The sequence below is a fragment of the Bos taurus genome, chromosome 25 (assembly GCF_002263795.3).
Source record: "Bos taurus isolate L1 Dominette 01449 registration number 42190680 breed Hereford chromosome 25, ARS-UCD2.0, whole genome shotgun sequence".
NCBI lineage: Eukaryota > Metazoa > Chordata > Mammalia > Artiodactyla > Bovidae > Bos > Bos taurus.
This window is the reverse complement of record NC_037352.1, coordinates 25,947,662-25,964,403: the sequence shown is the minus strand read 5'-3', so window position 1 is coordinate 25,964,403 and position 16,742 is coordinate 25,947,662. Positions and strand designations below refer to the sequence as shown.

The window sequence follows — 16,742 nt, the reverse complement described above, 5'->3', positions numbered from 1 at the left end:
GGTCTTTGCAAATGTGCTTTCGTCTTCCTGGAATGTTCTTCCCCGGAGCTTTCCCCATGGCTTGTTCCTTCTCATCTTCCAACCTCACATGTCACCTCTTCTGACACCCTCTTACCAACGGTCCTCTTATTTTCTTCATAGCACCTAAGTATCCAAAATTATCTTAGTAGTTGGCTTGTTTGTTGGGTTTTGTTTTTTGTTATTTTTTTCTCTCTCACCAGCTCATGATACTAATAACTTATTTTTTATTTTAGGAATAGTTTCTAACAATTAGGTCAAGAAACATTTGTTGAAGGAAGAATTTGTTGAATCATTTCAGTTGATCATTCAGTGACGCATTGTGTTGGGCTTAAGTTTCTCAGTGTTTTCAGTGGAAAGCAAATTTTGTATTCACATTCACTTAAAAAATACAAGTGAATCACTATAACTTCTGAGGCCTTTGCTTTATAAAATGGGGGTGAGTGAAGAGGCTAAAATTTATGATCTGTAAGGATTTTTTGTAGCTGTTTAACTTCTAAAAGGAGGTGGGTCTGCTGTAATTGAAATGGGTTCTGGGCTGACCTATAACTTAGTAGCAAATTGGGGACTAGGACTTAAAGCCTTGTCCTTGATACCACTCAGCAGACTTATTGGAAACTCAGGGGCATCTTTCACTCTTTTCAGGGGCTCACAAGTTACAGACACTTCTGTCACTCAGGATATTCCAGCCAGCCTGGCAGTGTTTCCTCAGAAATCCCTCTGGACATTCTCCTTGGAATTCTGCCTTGGCCGGGTCAGCACCACCCCCCTCCTGGACCACTGCACCCATCTCCTCTCTATGTCCAGTCTCAACGCTCCCATACTGGCCCTGATTATCCTTCCAAACACAGAACTCCGATCACACTCATGTCACTCAGATGTGAGTGGAGACATTCCAGTTGCAAACACTCTGTGAAGCTCACACAAAAGCTGCTAAATAAAAGGCACTTGAGAGGCTGCCTCAGTGCCTTGGCCTTGCGTAGCTTCTTAGAGGGGGCTACACTTTGGAGCCTGAAACCAGAGGAGGAAGACTGGCAGAAGCAGGGGAATGGCGTGTGTAATACCTACGTGTAATATTACGTAGAGACAAGCCTACATGAAGGTGGAGTGTGTTAGCTGTCAGATGTTCTGACTGAGCAAAGCATGATTTGTTTGGAGGGGCAGGAAGTTCTGGCCAAAACACCAAGGCTGAATTTGACGTCTCCATCTCATGGGGTGGGGGAGGGTCCAGATGACCTCCAGAAGCAACCGGTAAGCAGCCACTTTCCCCTCAGGGAGAGACTCTGGTTTTCCTTTGAAGAACCACCCTCTGCTGTGCTCAGCCCATCCCTACCTCAGGTGATTGATCGGTCCATGATCCAGTGTTTACCAATCAACCTAATCTATCCTTCATGGTCACAACTGTCCATTCAGGGTTAGTATTGTGTTTCAGCCCCCACTGGTGACCTGAAGTTCAGTTCCGGCACTTACTGCCCAGAGTTAGCAGAGACCCCACAAGGTAAGGGCTCACTCCACAAGACTGCCCCCACTTCAGATGCCAGCTGCAAGTGGGGTCCCCTGGCCATCTATCCTTCTTGCCAAGCACCTACAGATCCGGGAGTGTCCGTGAGCCCCCTCAGGTTTGATAATTTGCTAGAATTCACAGGGTACAGAAAAGCACTATACTTACATTTTAGTACAATTACGATTATATTTTATAATTAAGGATACGTTAGGAACAGCTAAATGAGGAGCTACATAGGGAGAAGTCCTGGAGGGTCCACATAGACTTGGGGCGTATCACTTTCCCCACACATCAGTGTCTTCACTGACAACAAGCCCCACCGAGCTTCAGTGTCCAAAGTGTTTATTAGGGGTTTCAGTACTTAGGCACAGTGGAGTAAATCACTGCCATGTGACTGAACTCAATCTTCAAGTCCCCTTCCCTCTGGAGATGAAACTGGCTCAAAATCTCAACCCTCTAATCATAAAGTTGGGGCTTCTGCTGACCAGCCCCCAACTTGAAGCTATGTAGAGGCTTGCCATTAGTCATTTCATCAGCAAAAACTCAGGTGTGATCGAAGGGGTTCACAAGTAACACACTTCTGTCACTCAGGAAATTGCAGGAATTTTAAAAGTTCTGTGCTAGGAACCTGCAACAAAGACCAGACAAATTCCTTATTATACAAAAGATGGGCACTGGGTGACCCAAGCTGAGCTGATGAGATGTAGCCCTACTTCACTTGAGCTAGAATTATTGGAAAAGCTATGATCTATCTCTGCTGGGACCGAAGCTAGTAGAATGTAAGCTTGGAACTCTGGTGGCCATCTTGCTCCCTAGGAGGGGGCAATCTGCTTGAGAAGGAAGATAACCCAGAGGAAAGCAGAGCTAAGAGAGCAAGTTCACATGGACCCTGCTTGAGCCTCTGGCTCCTGCCATGCCTCGTGTCATTCTATCTCTGATTTTTTTTTTTTTTTTAGCCATGCCACATGGGATCTTCTATGCCACATGGGGTCTTCCTAGACCAGGGATGGAACCGTGCCCCCTGCAGTGGAAGCACAGAGTCTTAACCGCTGGACTGCCAGGAAAGTCCATACCTCTTACTTTTTAATTCTGTGAACCAACAAACTCCACCTCTTTTAGGACCTTAAATGGAGTAGGGGAAGCAGTGGTCCTATTACTTGTAGCTGAAAGCATCCTTAATATTACATCCCCTGTTCCTAAGGAGGAAGAAGTGTTTTGCTTTTCACATTAACAGCTTGCTTAACCTGGGCTCTGGACCCATCCTTCCCCTGGGATGGTAATTGAAACTTCACTCCTTCAATTACCATCCCTTCTACTGGCTCCTTTCTCCTAAGACTTCAGACATAAAATCCAGCTTCCCTCAGGATATAAACAAACAAGCAAACCTTTCCATCCTCTACAGCCCTCCGTATCTCCTTCCCTTTTTGGCCAAACTGTGTAGCACAGCTCTTCACATTCCCACCCCCACTTGTTCACCTTCCATTCATCCCTCAGTCTGCTACCATTGGCTTCTGCTTCCTTCACTTCCCTAAAAATGACTCTCAAAGTCACTAAGCAATCTAAGTCAGTGTTTTCTATAGGAGACGAGAGCAATGCCCAGTCCCATGGATCCCTTATCATTTGTGTATGAAGTGTTTGCCCAACCACCCCACCCCACCCAATTATGCGCATGCACATGCTCTTATTACCACACCCCCCTGGTCTTTGGTCTGTGGTGTTTTTCATACAATTAGACCTTCTAGATGTTTTTTCTTTTTCTTGAGAACTGTCCTGTCCTCAGGCTACTGGAAGCTTTGCCTTGATGAAGTGCCTGAGAATTGACGTCTCCCAGGGGAAGCCCTAGTTAACCGCTGAAGAATGCTGGTACAGGAAAGGCCCAGCTCCCTTGTTTCTGGATAAATCTGAGTCACAACTTACATCCAGAACTTCCCTGAGGAATCAAGCTGAACTACTCTCACACGTTCTCTGAGATTACACGTTCTCTTGGTTTCCTCTCCTGCCCCTCCCACTCTTTTACTAGTTTCTCCTGGTAGCACTCTAAAAAAAAATCACTGGCACACAAATTCTCATCTCTGGGTGTGCTTCTGGAAAACCTGATCCAAGACATCATCTCGGCACTTTCTACTCTTTTTTTTTTTTTGGCCTGCCCGTTAAATGTGGTTTGTTTCCCAAAATTAAGTTCTAGGCCCTATTCTCTCTACAGGTAATACCAGGACAATCTAATTCATGTCCATGCCTTTAACCACTACTTGTGTCTGATCACGGATCACACTGCTCAGACTGTAGATCTGTCTCTGGTGGACAGCTCCACCTAGTCGTCCTCAGACATCTCTTACACCAATACAGTAAGTCATTAGGCACATGTGACTATTTTAATTAACTAAAAAAACTCTTCAGTTCCTTAGTCACACTAGCCACATTACAAGTGCTCAAAACCCACATGTGGCTGGTGGCTACCATACTAGGCAGTCCTGATAGAGAACATTTCAGTCATTGCACAGTTTATTGGACAGTTTAGACAATATTTCCAAACTTAATTCATCATCACCAGCCCCTTTCTGTATTCCTCACCTTGTCTCTCTTCTGGACAACAATGGGCCAACTACAGAGAAAGGGAGTGTGAACCTGTCAGGGAGGAGCGGGGTGATCACAGAACTAGAGTCCTTTCCACTGACATCTTCTGAATTGGAAAGATGGATGGACAAAGATGGTGACGAAGACCTTAACAAAGGCCACCTGGTGAGCTGATGCTAATTCGGCTAGAGCTGGGGGAGAGATGGGGACTAAGACTGGCTAGGCCAAGACTTTGTGTTTCAGGAATATCAAGTGATCCAAGCCAATCAGCTAAAGTCAGTTCTGGGAATTTTACTGCAAATATCAGAGCAAAAACATGCCCCTGAAAGAGTTGCTAGGCTATTAGGACTTAAGATTGGAGCTACAGAAATCTATTTTGCCACTAAGGGAGGCACGGGGAGAGCTCAGTCTAGAGGTGAACCACAGGTTACTGATATCTTTTGGCCCTTTTATTCAGCTGTTCCTGAATAAACTTGATCCATTCTTTTCAATGGCTTGAGTCCAAAGAGTCCCTTATTGCTTAGGCCAGTGGAGCTGGGTCAATGAGAGATCTGAGTGACTAGGATCTCATCCTGCTCATGATTTCAACTGCCCTCTACACCTTAATACCGTCTCAATTTCTGTATTTGGCCTTGATGTCTCTCCTGAGCTCCAGACTGTGTGTCCAACTGTCTCCTGACGTCCCACAAACACGCCCAAAACTGACCTCATTATTCCTACCGCCCCCACTTCCAGTTCCCAAGCTCAGAGATGGAATCTCCTGGAACATCCAGTACTTTCGTCAAAGAAACCACCAAGGTCGTAAGTTCAGGCTCCGCCTCCTCTCAGGGCCTCACCAAGGTCACCCGCATCTTCCCTCCCCCAGCTCCTTGGGGGCGGTGTCCTCGAACCCCTCAGCGGCCCAGGACGGCGCTCTAGGCTGCGGCGGGCCCTTCAAACAGCCTTCCCAACTCGCTGGTTCCCGGTACCTGGCTCCTCTAGCCTCCGTCAGGCCCCCGAGACTCTACTCCACTAAAGTCCCTTTGCTATGGTTGACAGCTCCCCTTTGTCCCGACTTTCCTCCGGGAGGATGTTCTGGTAGGACCCAACCCCTTCTTATGGCTGCTCCTGCCGATCCTGGTAGGCGCAACTGGAGAAGTCACTGAGCCCTCCGAGACTCACATACTCTCCGCTCTGGAAGGGCTGCACGGAGTGGGAGGATGGCGGAAGTGAGTGTGAAGGTGCCCTTCCTTCTCCCCGCTCTTCTCTATGGTCGCTTCCTACGGTGACGGGAAAAAAGGGGGTCCCGGCGCCTGCGCAGAACCGGGCTGGGAGCTAGTCGCGGAGGGGGGGTGGGGCAGGAGCGGGAGCTGCCGCCGCCGCCGGAGCTAACCGCGGGGACCGAGATGCAGGTGGGACCGGAACCGGAACCCCCCTCTTCAAGTCCCTCTTCCCTCTCCGCGACCCGGCCCCGACGCTTGCGAGGAGCCCTGGGTGGGGGCGGGCGTGGGGGGGTCTAGAGGCAGGAGGGGCGCCCGGCCCCGGAGAGTGCAGCAGACAGGGCTGCTTCCTTGGGGGCTGCGGCCCCGGGGAATGGGCGGGTAGAGGGTGTCCGGGGAGGAGGGTCGGGTCGAAGTGGATTGACCACCGGGTCCGGAGGGTCCGAGCCAGGAGCGGAGCCTGCACCCTCCACCACCCGCCCTTCGGGAAATATCAGAACTGAGCCAAGAGGCAGGTGCAGTGGGAAAATGTATCTGAGTCCCGCTTGACGAAAGAGAAACTGACTCACCAGCTTAGGGCCCGCAGGGTCAGCGGGCCTGAAGGGGGGCTTGGTCTGCCTGTGGTGCAGAGGGTTGGGTGGGCCGGTGTGAGCTGAGGTGGCCTCTGCCTGGAGATTGGGCTCTCTGCTGTGTCTACACCTCTTGGCTCGGTTCCCCCGTGCTCCATGACTCTTTAATCTCCTGGCGTCTTGTCGTTGGTTTGGAATTGCCCCTATGGTTGGAGCCATCTCAGTGTGTAGGGTCCAAGCCAAAGAGAAAGGGGAGGGGGCGCTGACCTGGGTCTGAACAGGAGTCTGGGGTTTGGGGAGATTTGCCTGAACTGCCTTCACCCCCTTCTTGGTGCCAGTCATCTTCAAGTATAACATGGGGGAGGAACACTAACAGAAGAGCCATGGGTTTGTAAATTCCCTGCCCAGCTTTGCCACTTGCTAGTTGTAAGACCTTGGGAAGGCTCTTCCTTTTGCTGATTTCTCTTTGAGAAAATCAGAACCCCATAAAGATAGTAATAACGACTGTCATTTGTTGTGTGCTTACTTTGTGTCAAGCCGGGACACGTCCTGTTTAATTCTCCCAACAGTTCTAGGGCTTAGGGATCATTAGTCCTGTTTTATAAATACGAAAACCAAAGCTCAGAGAGGACGTGTAATTTGTTCAAGATCACCCAGCTAATAAGTGGCAGTGATGGAATTTCATCCTAAGTCTAACTCCAGAGCCTATGGCCTTAACCACCAAGCTAACCAGCCTTTAGGGCACACTCCTCTGTGAGAGAAGAGGAAGGTGAGAAACCCAAGGCCCCAGCTCCCTGTTTTGTTTTACTTTGTGGCCAGCAAAGACTCGCCCAGACCCAGCCCACACTGCTGCTGCCTCTGGGCCCCAGGCTGGAGGGCCACCCAAGAAGTGGGCTCTGGCCCTTCCAAGCCTTCCAAATACAGTGCTTGGTTACTGGGCCCTGGGGTTGGCTTTCATCGGTCTGTCCTTAATGAGCAACCTCCGTCCTCAGTGATGGACCGTGGGAGGCAGGGTCTCTTAAGCTCTGCAGGCCTGGCTCCCTTGCAAGCTGGGGCAGTGAGGGGCAGTGGCTTGAGACTGGCACAGTCAGTGCCTGGGGACGAGGACTATGCAGTGGGAAAAACAGGAGACTTGGAGTTCTGAAACTTTCTGAGCTCCGGGTTCCTCTTTTGTTACAGAGGTTGTTAAAACCTCTCGCAGGGAAAGGTAAGAATGGCAACTGGGAAGCAGGTGATAAATATCAAAGGATCATTTTAGAGAAGGGAGGGAACGTGGAACAGATTCCTGTTTAGAGGAAGGCGCTGTCCAGCGGTCCATCACACCTGGAGCTGAAGCCAGGGAATGTGGATGGGGAGACAGCAGGGGGAGGGGTGCAGGCTAGACATTGGAGTAGGGGGGCGGTTGATTGGCTGGGGCTTGTGGGGCGCAAGGACCTGGGGAAGGGCAGGGAGGCAGTGTGGTGTGTGTTCCAGTTGCACTCTAAGAAGTCTAGACCAGAGGAGGGGGTCTGGCCCCGTCCCACCTCAGCAGTGACTCCATATATGTGCCTCTTCCTTCTGCAGCTGCTGCCGCTCACCCCGTGTCTTCTGGCCGCTTCTCTCTTTGCCGCCCCTCCCCACAGGCTCCCCCTCTCCACCTCCTGGGGGCCATCATGAATGGTGCCCCTTCCCCGGAGGATGGGGCCTCGCCCTCCCCTCCCCCGTTGCCCCCGCCGCCTCCCCCGAGTTGGCGGGAGTTCTGCGAGTCCCACGCCCGGGCGGCCGCCCTGGATTTTGCCCGCCGTTTTCGCCTCTACCTGGCCTCTCACCCCCAGTACGCGGGGCCAGGGGCCGAGGCCGCCTTCTCCCGCCGTTTTGCCGAGCTCTTCCTGCAGCACTTTGAAGCGGAGGTGGCCCGGGCCTCCGGCTCCCTGTCGCCACCCCTCCTGGCTCCTCTGAGTCCTGGTGTGGAGGTCCCGCCACACGACCTGTCCCTTGAGAGCTGCAGGGCGGGCGGGCCCCTGGCTGTGCTGGGCCCTTCTCGCTCATCTGAGGACCTGGCCGGCCCCCTCCCTTCCTCGGTCTCTTCCTCTTCTACAACCTCCTCGAAGCCGAAGCTCAAGAAGCGCTTCTCTCTCCGCTCAGTGGGTCGCTCGGTCCGCGGTTCGGTCCGCGGCATCCTGCAGTGGCGGGGGACCGTTGACCCGCCCTCTCCAGCGGGGCCCCTGGAGACGGCTTCGGGACCCCCGGCTTTAGGTGGGAACAGCAACTCCAACTCCTCTGGCGGGGCTGGGACTGTCAGCAGGGGACTGGTCAGCGACGGGACATCCCCCGGGGACAGATGGACTCACCGTTTTGAGAGGCTGAGACTCAGTCGGGGAGGGGGGGCCTTGAAGGATGGTGCAGGCGTGGTGCAGCGGGAAGAGCTGCTGAGTTTCATGGGGGCTGAAGAGGCTGCCCCTGATCCCGCCGGAGTGGGCCGGGGAGGAGGGGCAGCGGGGCCTACCTCAGGGGGAGGGGGACAGCCTCAGTGGCAGAAGTGTCGCTTGCTGCTTCGAAGTGAAGGAGAAGGAGGAGGAAGTCGGCTGGAGTTCTTCGTACCCCCCAAGGTGAGGCCCAGCAGAGGTGGAGTGGCTGGGAGCAAGCGGTTGAGCAACCAGGGTGGTGGCTTGGCCCGTATACCGAGCTATGCTTATTTGTTTTGTTGTTTTTTTAAATAATTTGTATTTATTTATTTGGCTGTGCTGGGTCTTCGTTGCTGCGTGGACTTTTCTCTAGATGCAGCAAATGGGGGCTACTTTCGTGGTTTGCAGGCTTCTCACTGCGGTGGCTTTTCTCGTTGAGGAGCACGTGGCTCTCGAGCGCTCCGGCTTCCATAGTGTCGGCTCGCGGGCTCTATAGAGCACAGACTCAGTAGCTGTGGCGCACAGACTTAGTTGTCCCGCAGCATGTGGGGTCTTCCTGGACTAGGGATCAAACCTGTGTCTCCTGCACTGGCAGGCAGATTCTTTACCACTGAGCCACCCGGGAGGGCCTGGGTTTTTTAAAGCTAGCTCCTGACTCTGGATTAGTCGCTGTGGGCACGACAGAGAAAGCAGTGTTACTTGTCTAACTCCCTTTGGGTGTGGAAGGAAGGCTGAATCTCTCTGCAGGGAGGGGTACGATTGTCTTTCCGCACCAACAGTCTGGGTCTTGTTCTCTCTCGTGACCTAGGCATCTCGGCCTCGACTGAGCATTCCCTGCTCCACCATCACCGACGTGCGGACAACCACAGCCCTGGAGATGCCTGACCGGGAGAACACCTTTGTGGTTAAGGTAGGAGGCCTGGGCTCCCTGCCCTCTTGGAGCACTCAAGTTAGAGAGAAAGCTCTTTTCGGACATTGAAGCAAGGGATACACATGCAAGGAAGGGCACAGATGCCAGGTGCCTTGAGAATGTGTCCCCAGGGCGGCGGCTTTTCTGGGAGGGGGGTGAGCAGGAGGATGTCCTTGCTCCTGTTAGGGTTGCATTAGGGCCTTGAGACCTGGAAGTGGCCTGTGGGCCTCCTCTCATCCCCATAGGTGGAAGGCCCCTCGGAGTACATCCTGGAGACAGCTGATGCGCTACATGTGAAGGCCTGGGTGTCTGACATCCAAGAATGCCTGAGCCCGGGGTGAGGAGCCCGACTTCTGTCACTGAGGGGCCCAGGGATGGGGGTGGGGAGCAGCTGTCCGCCTCTCCGAGGTGACTTGTCCTCCCAGCACCGTTTTCCCTGTCTCTGCAGACCCTACCCTGCTACCAGTCCCCGCCCCATGACCCTCCCCCTGGCCCCTGGGACCTCCTTCCTGACAAGGGAGAACACAGACAGCCTGGAGCCGCCCTGCCTGAACCACTTGGAGAGTCTGCCCAGCCAGGGCCTGCTGCTGGGACCCAGTGAGAGCAGCGACCGCCTTTCGCAGGGTAAGGCTGGGGCCTCAGAGAGCCGAGGACCCTGGGACCTGCCATGCAAGCCCCCCAGCTGGGAGGCCCGGGCCCTGGCCTCTCCAGGCTCCGCTGTGCACCTCAGCTGCCACCCACCAAACATTTGACTTTTGTCCCTGAACAGGCCCAGCCACGGTTTACCAGTTGGAACCATCATCATCACTGCCCCGACCCAAGCCCCAAGCCAGCCCTTCTCCAGCATTCTATCCCCGCCCCTTCACCTTCTCCATAAGCCTTGTGCTGGCCACCACTCTGGCCGGAGATAATGGTTCTCTTCTCAAGCTCGCAGAACACTGTGTACATCTTTGTTGTGTTCTTACTCTGACCTCCACGCATATGTTGATGGTACTAGGATTTCTCTTGAGTCCCAACTTCTAAACACACGTACGCTGCCCGCACACATAAACACAAAAAGACGTGTCTACCTGGCCCCAGCTCACCTTTCTAGACTCCACTACACTCTTCTGATTCCCCATTCCGAGCTCCAGTTTCACTGTGCCTTGCACACAGCCTGAGTAAAGAAATGTATTAAAGAATTTAGGGACCAGAATGGGCTTTACCAGGTCTTCAGTTCTGATCGCCTCATTTCTCAGGCAGCTAAGAGCAGAGAGGAGAAATGGCTTTTCTGCGGTCATCCGAGGATCACTGACAAAGACAAAGGCTATGCCAGCTTGTTCCTGAGCCGCAGCGCCCCGCACCCCACATATTCCTGTTCTCTGAGCACTAATATGTAGGACGCGCCTGTAGGCTCCTGCCTGCTGCTCAGCAGACACTCAGGAACTCCTAGTACCTCCTCGACCCTGTGCTAGGCTCTGGGTGGGATGAGGAGCTCAGATCTGAGTTGACATCCCTCCTAAAAAGCAGGGCTTCGACCTGGTGAGCCTGAACAGCACCAGCAGGAGGCCTTGGGAACTCGGGAGGAAGAGAATCAGGGAAGGTGGGCTAGATGAGGAATTCTGCACAGAGGAGGAGAAAAGAACATGGCTTGGAGAAAGGAGATGGTGCAAGCCGAGACCTGAGATGGGGAGAGCCCTGGACATCTGAAAAAGTTAGGTGGGGTAATTGGGCTAAATCAGAGGACACAGGAATACAGGATAACATGAAGATCAGGTTGGTTAGGTTGACAGAATTCACAGGAGAATCTTTGATGCCACTGAGAGTTGAGGGCTTTGTCCTGTAGACAAAGTACCTATTTTTAATGTGAAAATACTTGAGGGGTTCTACCCCCCAATTCTGCAACTATAGAGTTGCTGTAATTTCAACTGTTGATTCAGAAGAGATGTGGGCACATTTGGATTCTAAGACCTTGTTGGAATCATTGCAGCCCTTTCAGCAGTGTGTGAAGCATAAGTTAGGAGCCACCGATGAGAACCATCAGGCTCAGTGCCTGAAGAAGGAGCCAGCATTTCGGCCGGCTGATGCCAGTGCCCACAGGGTAGCCTGGCCGCTGGGGAAGTGGGTCCGGCAGACCAGTCCTCCCAAAAAGAAGCTTCAAGTTCTCAGTTTTGCTCTCCCCTTTTTCTTCCAGGGGCCTACGGAGGCCTGTCAGACCGCCCCTCAGCATCCATCTCCCCCAGTTCTGCCTCCATCGCCGCCTCCCATTTTGACTCAATGGAACTGCTTCCCCCAGAGTTGCCCCCCCGGATCCCTATTGAAGAGGGTCCCCCAGCAGGGACCGTTCATCCCCTCGCAGCCCCTTATCCACCCCTGGACACTCCAGAAACAGCCACAGGTACCAGAGGTGTGAGTGTGTGTCTGCTTCCAGGCCTGGTGCCCAGCTGCCTGAAACTCTTGTCTTGGGATCCTCAGGGGTCCGACCTGGGGGGCTTGGGAGTGACCCCTGAGGGAAGAGCAAGGCTTCTCTGTGGGATCGGGGTGGCTTCCCTGACACCCGGTTTCTTTCCCTCTTTCCTGAAGGGTCCTTACTGTTCCAAGGCGAGCCAGAGGGAGGCGAGGGGGACCAGCCCCTCTCAGGGTATCCTTGGTTCCATGGGATGCTTTCTCGACTCAAGGCCGCCCAGCTAGTGCTGGCTGGAGGCACTGGCTCCCACGGGGTTTTCCTGGTACGTCAGAGTGAGACAAGGCGGGGTGAATATGTCCTCACTTTCAACTTCCAGGGCAAGGCCAAGGTGAGTGCCTGAGGAGGAGGCTCCATTGCAGGCAGCGGGCCTGCGGGTCTAGTCGGGGAATGCTGCCATCGGGGAAGGAGGGTTCTATGACTGGTAGGGCTCAGGCTCCCGTTTTATCCCGCTCGTCCCACCCTCAGCACCTGCGTCTCTCGCTGAATGAGGAAGGTCAGTGCCGGGTCCAGCACCTGTGGTTCCAGTCCATCTTTGATATGCTCGAGCATTTCCGGATGCACCCCATCCCCCTGGAGTCTGGAGGCTCCAGTGACGTTGTCCTTGTCAGCTATGTCGTGTCCTCCCAGCGACAGCAGGGTGAGCAGAGCAGGTCTGCAGGGGAGGAGGTGCCCGTGCACCCAAGAAGTGAGGAGGTGTGTGTGCCAGCGAGACGGGGTGGGGGGCCCGAGGAGGAGAGCGGGGGCAGAGGAGATGCCTGTGTGTTGGGTCTCTCGGGGGAAAGGAGCCCATGGGGACGTAGGAAGGCAGCAGGCTCCATGCTGGAGCTGGGAGGAAGTGGAGAGCTGGGTTTCGCGCATTCCCATTCCATCGGCCCGTCTGTTCCATCGTCTGTCTGTCTCCTAGACGCGTCCTCCCTGGCCTTGTCTCTGCCCTCCATCACAGCCTTGCCTTGGGCCTGCCCTTCTTGGGGGTGCTCGGTCTGATCCCCCTCCCTCCTCCCTTGATGTCTGATGTCCCTGTCTGATCTCTCCCTTTTCCCCACCCCCAATGTCCCATCTGTCCCCACGTTGCCCCTCCCCTACCCCCCCAGGCCGGGAGCAGGCCGGGAGCCATGCAGGGGTGTGCGAGGGAGATCGATGCTACCCCGATGCCTCCTCCACCCTCATGCCCTTCGGAGCGAGTGACTGTGTGTAAGTGTGGTCCTCTCACCGCCGCCCATGATCCATCTTCCATGGATGGGGGGATTGCTCAGGAGACGGGATCTGGGGGAGATAGCACATGGCTCCGGGGAGGGGATGAGCGAAGGGGAGGCTGCTCCAAGACCTTGCCTCCCTCCACCATCAGTCTGTCTTCTTACCGTTCCTATCCAGAACCGAGCACCTCCCATGACCCACCCCAGCCCCCTGAACCCCCTTCATGGACAGATCCCCCACATCCTGGGGCAGAAGAGGCGTCGGGGGCGCCAGAAGTGGCGGCAGCAGCAGCCGCAGCAGCCAAAGAGAGGCAAGAGAAAGAGAAAGCGGGCAGTGGAGGGATCCAGGAAGAGCTGGTCCCCGTGGTTGAGCTGGTCCCCGTGGTTGAATTGGAAGAGGCCGTAGCCCCAGGCACGGAGGCCCAGGGAGGCGCTGGATCTGCTGGGGCCCCGGGGGTGACCCTGATGGTGCAGCTCCAGCAGTTACCACTAGGGGGCGACGGAGAAGAAGGGGGCCATCCCAGAGCCATAAATAACCAGTACTCCTTTGTGTGAGACACCCTACCCCACCTTCTCTCTTCTTGCTCCCCAGCCCACAGTTGGTGAGATTGGGGCTGGGCCGAGACACAGAGGAGCGGTGGGAATCCCCTCCCCACATGCTTCCTGACCCTTGACGGCCAAGGGCATGTATGTTGGTACAAAAAGTTTCAAAAGCCCTAACTCCCCAGTTCATACACTACAGGTGCCCCATCCCCTGGGCAGGGGATTCAGGCTCCATTACCTCCCTACGGGGCTCTATGGCCAGCCCCACCCCTGGGGGCCATTTCCCCATTAACCACCCCTCAGCCCGAGGAAGGGTGAGGGGGAAGGGCTGTCAGTTATATTAAGGTGGTTGTTCTTGTTGTTTTAAACAAAATGGAGAAGCATAACTAAATAAAAGGGTTTATCTCAGTTCCATTGTGATGGCTGTGGCCAGTGTTTGCAGTGGGGGGCTGGGACAGGCGGGTCAGGAAGGTAGCCCACTCTGTTGCCAACTTCAGAGCTGAGAGGCCAGAGGTCTGGGTCAGCTTGAATCCCTGTTGCTCCCAGACCTGAGCTTTTGGCCCATTGCTCCCCGGGGGGCTGTCCTGTTTCTTGAGGGTTAAGTGCGGAGCCAAATCATGCTTCTCGGGGTCTCCAGCCAAGTTAACTTGATGGGACAGGGCCGTGTACAGCAGGATCGATGATTTCCAATCAGTTCAGACCTTCCTACTCTGAATTCTTCAGTTAAGGCTTCTTACCCTGGGGAGAAAGCAGGCCAGGAGAGATTGTGAGGGGCTGGGCTAGGGGCACGGTGGCTGTGTTGGGAGAGATTGAATGTGGCCACCACAGCCTAGCTGCAGAGAGCCCCAGGGGCAGGCTGACTCACCTCTCTTCTCAGAGCCAAGCTGGAAAGCTGAAGGCTGGATGATAAAGAGCACTGGCTTCACTCTGGCCTTTGCTTCTCATTTGTGGTGTGTCCTGGGCAAAGTGTAACCTCTTTAGGCCTCAGTAGCCTCATCGGTAAAATGGGAAGGTTCATCTAGGTTGAAGCCACTGACATGATTTACTTGGCCTGAATGATGTTTCCGTTGGAATTTCACATAAAAGTTCAGATCACTGGTTCCTCCCCAAAGTCAGAAGATCCAGCCTCACGTGGTACCCGCCTTCCACATCTGCTCCATGCCCACCAGCCCACTTTACTCCCAGGAGGCGCCTAGCTGGGCCTGTGAGTGTTTGAATTTGTGACATCTCCCTCTCCTCCCTGTACCCCTCCCCCCACAGCACCCAGGCTCTACTCTCTGGACTGAATTGCAGCTGTGCTCTCCTCCAACTGAGGGCACCCCTGGGCTTCCCAGCTCTGCAGGTGCCAACAAGGAGGAGCCGGGTTCTGAAGAATCCCACCTGTTCTGTTGGCCCTCTCCCTCCCCCACCTCCATCTGGCTGGGCCCCTTCCCATTCTGCCTCCTACTTCCCCTCCCCGGGCAGTGTGGAGGCTCCACGCTCACGCCCCTCAGCCTCTGCCCCCACCTCCAGGAGGCCCTACCCATGCTCATGACCTTGCTATTCTGGGCCTTGCGTCCTGTTGGGAGATGGACAGGAGACAGCTGGGCTCACGGGCCACCCAGCCTGGGGGCTCGCTGGGGGAAGCTCTCCTGGTTTGGTCTCATCCCTGGGGCTCCCCCAAACCTGGGCCTCAGGAGCCTGGGGATAGAATTGGCCTTGTAGAGGGAGGGGGATGGATTGGGGATCTGGATGCTGTGTTCTCAGAGAGGTGGCTAGAGAAGGCTGTGGCGCCCCAGGGTAAGCAGGAGCTCATCGTCTCCTAATCTAGCAGCAACTGGTGCTGCGAGGCTCCCCCTCCCCGCCCCCAACCCTGCCACCCTTCAGGGCCTCACCTTCTGAAGGTGAGTGGGCGAAGAGTACCAGGACCCCCTCATTCCCCCTCCCCCACCCCCCCAAGATGTGTATGTCTTGGCTGGAGGAGCCTAAGAGACTTTCTCTCTAAGCTTGTCTACGGATGTTTCGGCCGAAGTTCCGAACTGATGGGGAATGGCCAGGCTGTGCTTCAGTGGTCCCTCAGAAGTCCACCATTCCCATTCTCAGCTCCAGCCCTCAGGATGGGATGAACACCTTCCAACTCTGGGCCTGGAGACCCTGGCATAGTGGTGTGTGTGTGTGTGCGGGGGGTGCTCCAAAAGAGCATGCGCCTCCATCCCCGTTCACACCCAGCCTCCCTGACGGTGATCTTTTTGCAGCTCTTGGCTGGTGGCTTTCCCTTCCTGGCTGCCATTTCCTCTCTGGGAAGTTGGGGGAGGCAGAAATGAATCACCTTAAAGGGCCTCGTTGGCAGCGGTGCCCTGCAAAGCCTGCGTCCTTCCTCAGCCTCATGGTCTGAGGCCCTTGAAGCCACGATCTGTCCAGTCTTCCCCTTCTCCTTGTTTGGGCATTCCTGTTCCTTTAAGACAGTGCCCCTGTCACTCCTCCAGGTGGTGGCGGGGACAGGCCAGCCAGCACCGAAAGGCTTGATATTGGCCTAAGAAGGTGGGTGCTTGCCCAGGTGGGGGTGCCTGGTGATGTGACCCCCAACACGCATACCCCCTTGTCTGAGCCCCCCAAACTCCCCCAGGTCACCACAGGATTCTGCTTCAGGGAGGGTTATTGGACCCATGAAATGGGGGAGGCAGGGAGCACCGTGTCCTTAAGCCACCCGAGAGGCCACCCTCCCCCCAAGTGCAGGCAGAAGAAAGGATGAGCTGGTGGGGGCGGCTAGATCCTGCAGTGCCATCCACCCCTGCTGGCCTACCCACCCCCAAAAGTGGGGCTCCCCTTTCCTTTGCCCCACTGTCTGCTTGGGAACTTGGGCGCCAGACAGGGAAGCAACCGTGAGAACCCTTGCAGCGGTCCATGTGCCTCACTGTGCACTTAGGAAACTGAGCCCCAGACAGAAGGACTTGAGGCCAGGGCTGCTTCCACGAGGCTGCTGCTTCACCTCACTGACCTCGCACCGTTCTCTCACGGAACCTTCCTCGTCTCTGCCCCCGTTTCCTCCCCTGCCCACGCCCCACGCCACCCTCTGTCTGCTCCTCCCGCCGCTACCCTAGTAGTGACCAACAGACGCCCCTATCCCAGAGCAGGGGTGGGGGTGGGGGGTTCGGAGCAGCTGCTTCTCTGAGGAAGCTGACACCGAGGCCAGCCGCTCAGCAACAGCTTGTGGCTTTGCACCCAGCTCTGGGCCCCCACCCACCTGGCTGCCGCCTGCCAGCTCCCTGCTGTCCGCTTTCCCCACTGCTCCTCAGACTTCCCTCTGACCCTGGAAGCCTGGTCTCTAGTCCCCCAGCTCTGTCTGTCCTTATTTCCCCTAGACCTGTTCCCATCAATCTGCCTGCATCCATTCTCTGCGTCTGGAGCCTCTGCTTCCCCAGC

The 16,742-nt window shown here is 55.1% G+C and overlaps 1 protein-coding gene and 1 long non-coding RNA gene across 9 annotated transcripts; one reads left to right on the top strand and one right to left on the bottom strand.

Moving 5' to 3' along the window:
- The first annotated feature begins 4,934 nt into the window (after window positions 1–4,934).
- SH2B1 (SH2B adaptor protein 1) lies at window positions 4,935–13,754 on the top strand. 8 transcript variants are annotated; one of them, XM_024984709.2, is made up of 10 exons: window positions 5,395–5,487; window positions 7,428–8,452; window positions 9,057–9,158; window positions 9,404–9,495; window positions 9,607–9,782; window positions 11,332–11,535; window positions 11,721–11,932; window positions 12,070–12,241; window positions 12,696–12,795; window positions 12,976–13,748. In XM_024984709.2, exons 2-10 carry the CDS (start codon window positions 7,517–7,519, stop codon window positions 12,992–12,994), a joined length of 2,013 nt encoding a protein of 670 aa, XP_024840477.1. In that variant the 5' UTR covers window positions 5,395–5,487; window positions 7,428–7,516; the 3' UTR covers window positions 12,995–13,748. The 8 variants fall into 8 exon arrangements, with proteins under 8 accessions (XP_005224921.1, XP_024840477.1, XP_005224922.1 ...); XM_005224865.5 differs by having other exon boundaries at window positions 12,070–12,297; XM_005224864.5 differs by lacking the exons at window positions 5,395–5,487; window positions 12,696–12,795 and adding an exon at window positions 4,935–5,304.
- Window positions 13,728–16,364, bottom strand: LOC101908406 (uncharacterized). Its single transcript, XR_815430.4, has 2 exons — window positions 14,206–16,364; window positions 13,728–14,078 (listed from the first exon to the last, which is right to left on the bottom strand). It is a non-coding gene; the product is annotated as an uncharacterized lncRNA (long non-coding RNA).
- Between the last annotated feature and the right edge of the window lie 378 nt (window positions 16,365–16,742).

Bases quoted from the DNA above. Each gene is read 5' to 3' on its own strand.
- SH2B1 (NM_001205529.1), top strand. From the start codon at position 7,517: ATGAATGGTGCCCCTTCCCCGGAGGATGGGGCCTCGCCCTCCCCTCCC. The intron at 9,783-11,331 runs GTAAGGCTGGGG...TTTTTCTTCCAG, and splicing joins CAGCGACCGCCTTTCGCAGG to GGGCCTACGGAGGCCTGTCA. The intron at 11,933-12,069 runs GTGAGTGCCTGA...TCCCACCCTCAG, and splicing joins ACTTCCAGGGCAAGGCCAAG to CACCTGCGTCTCTCGCTGAA.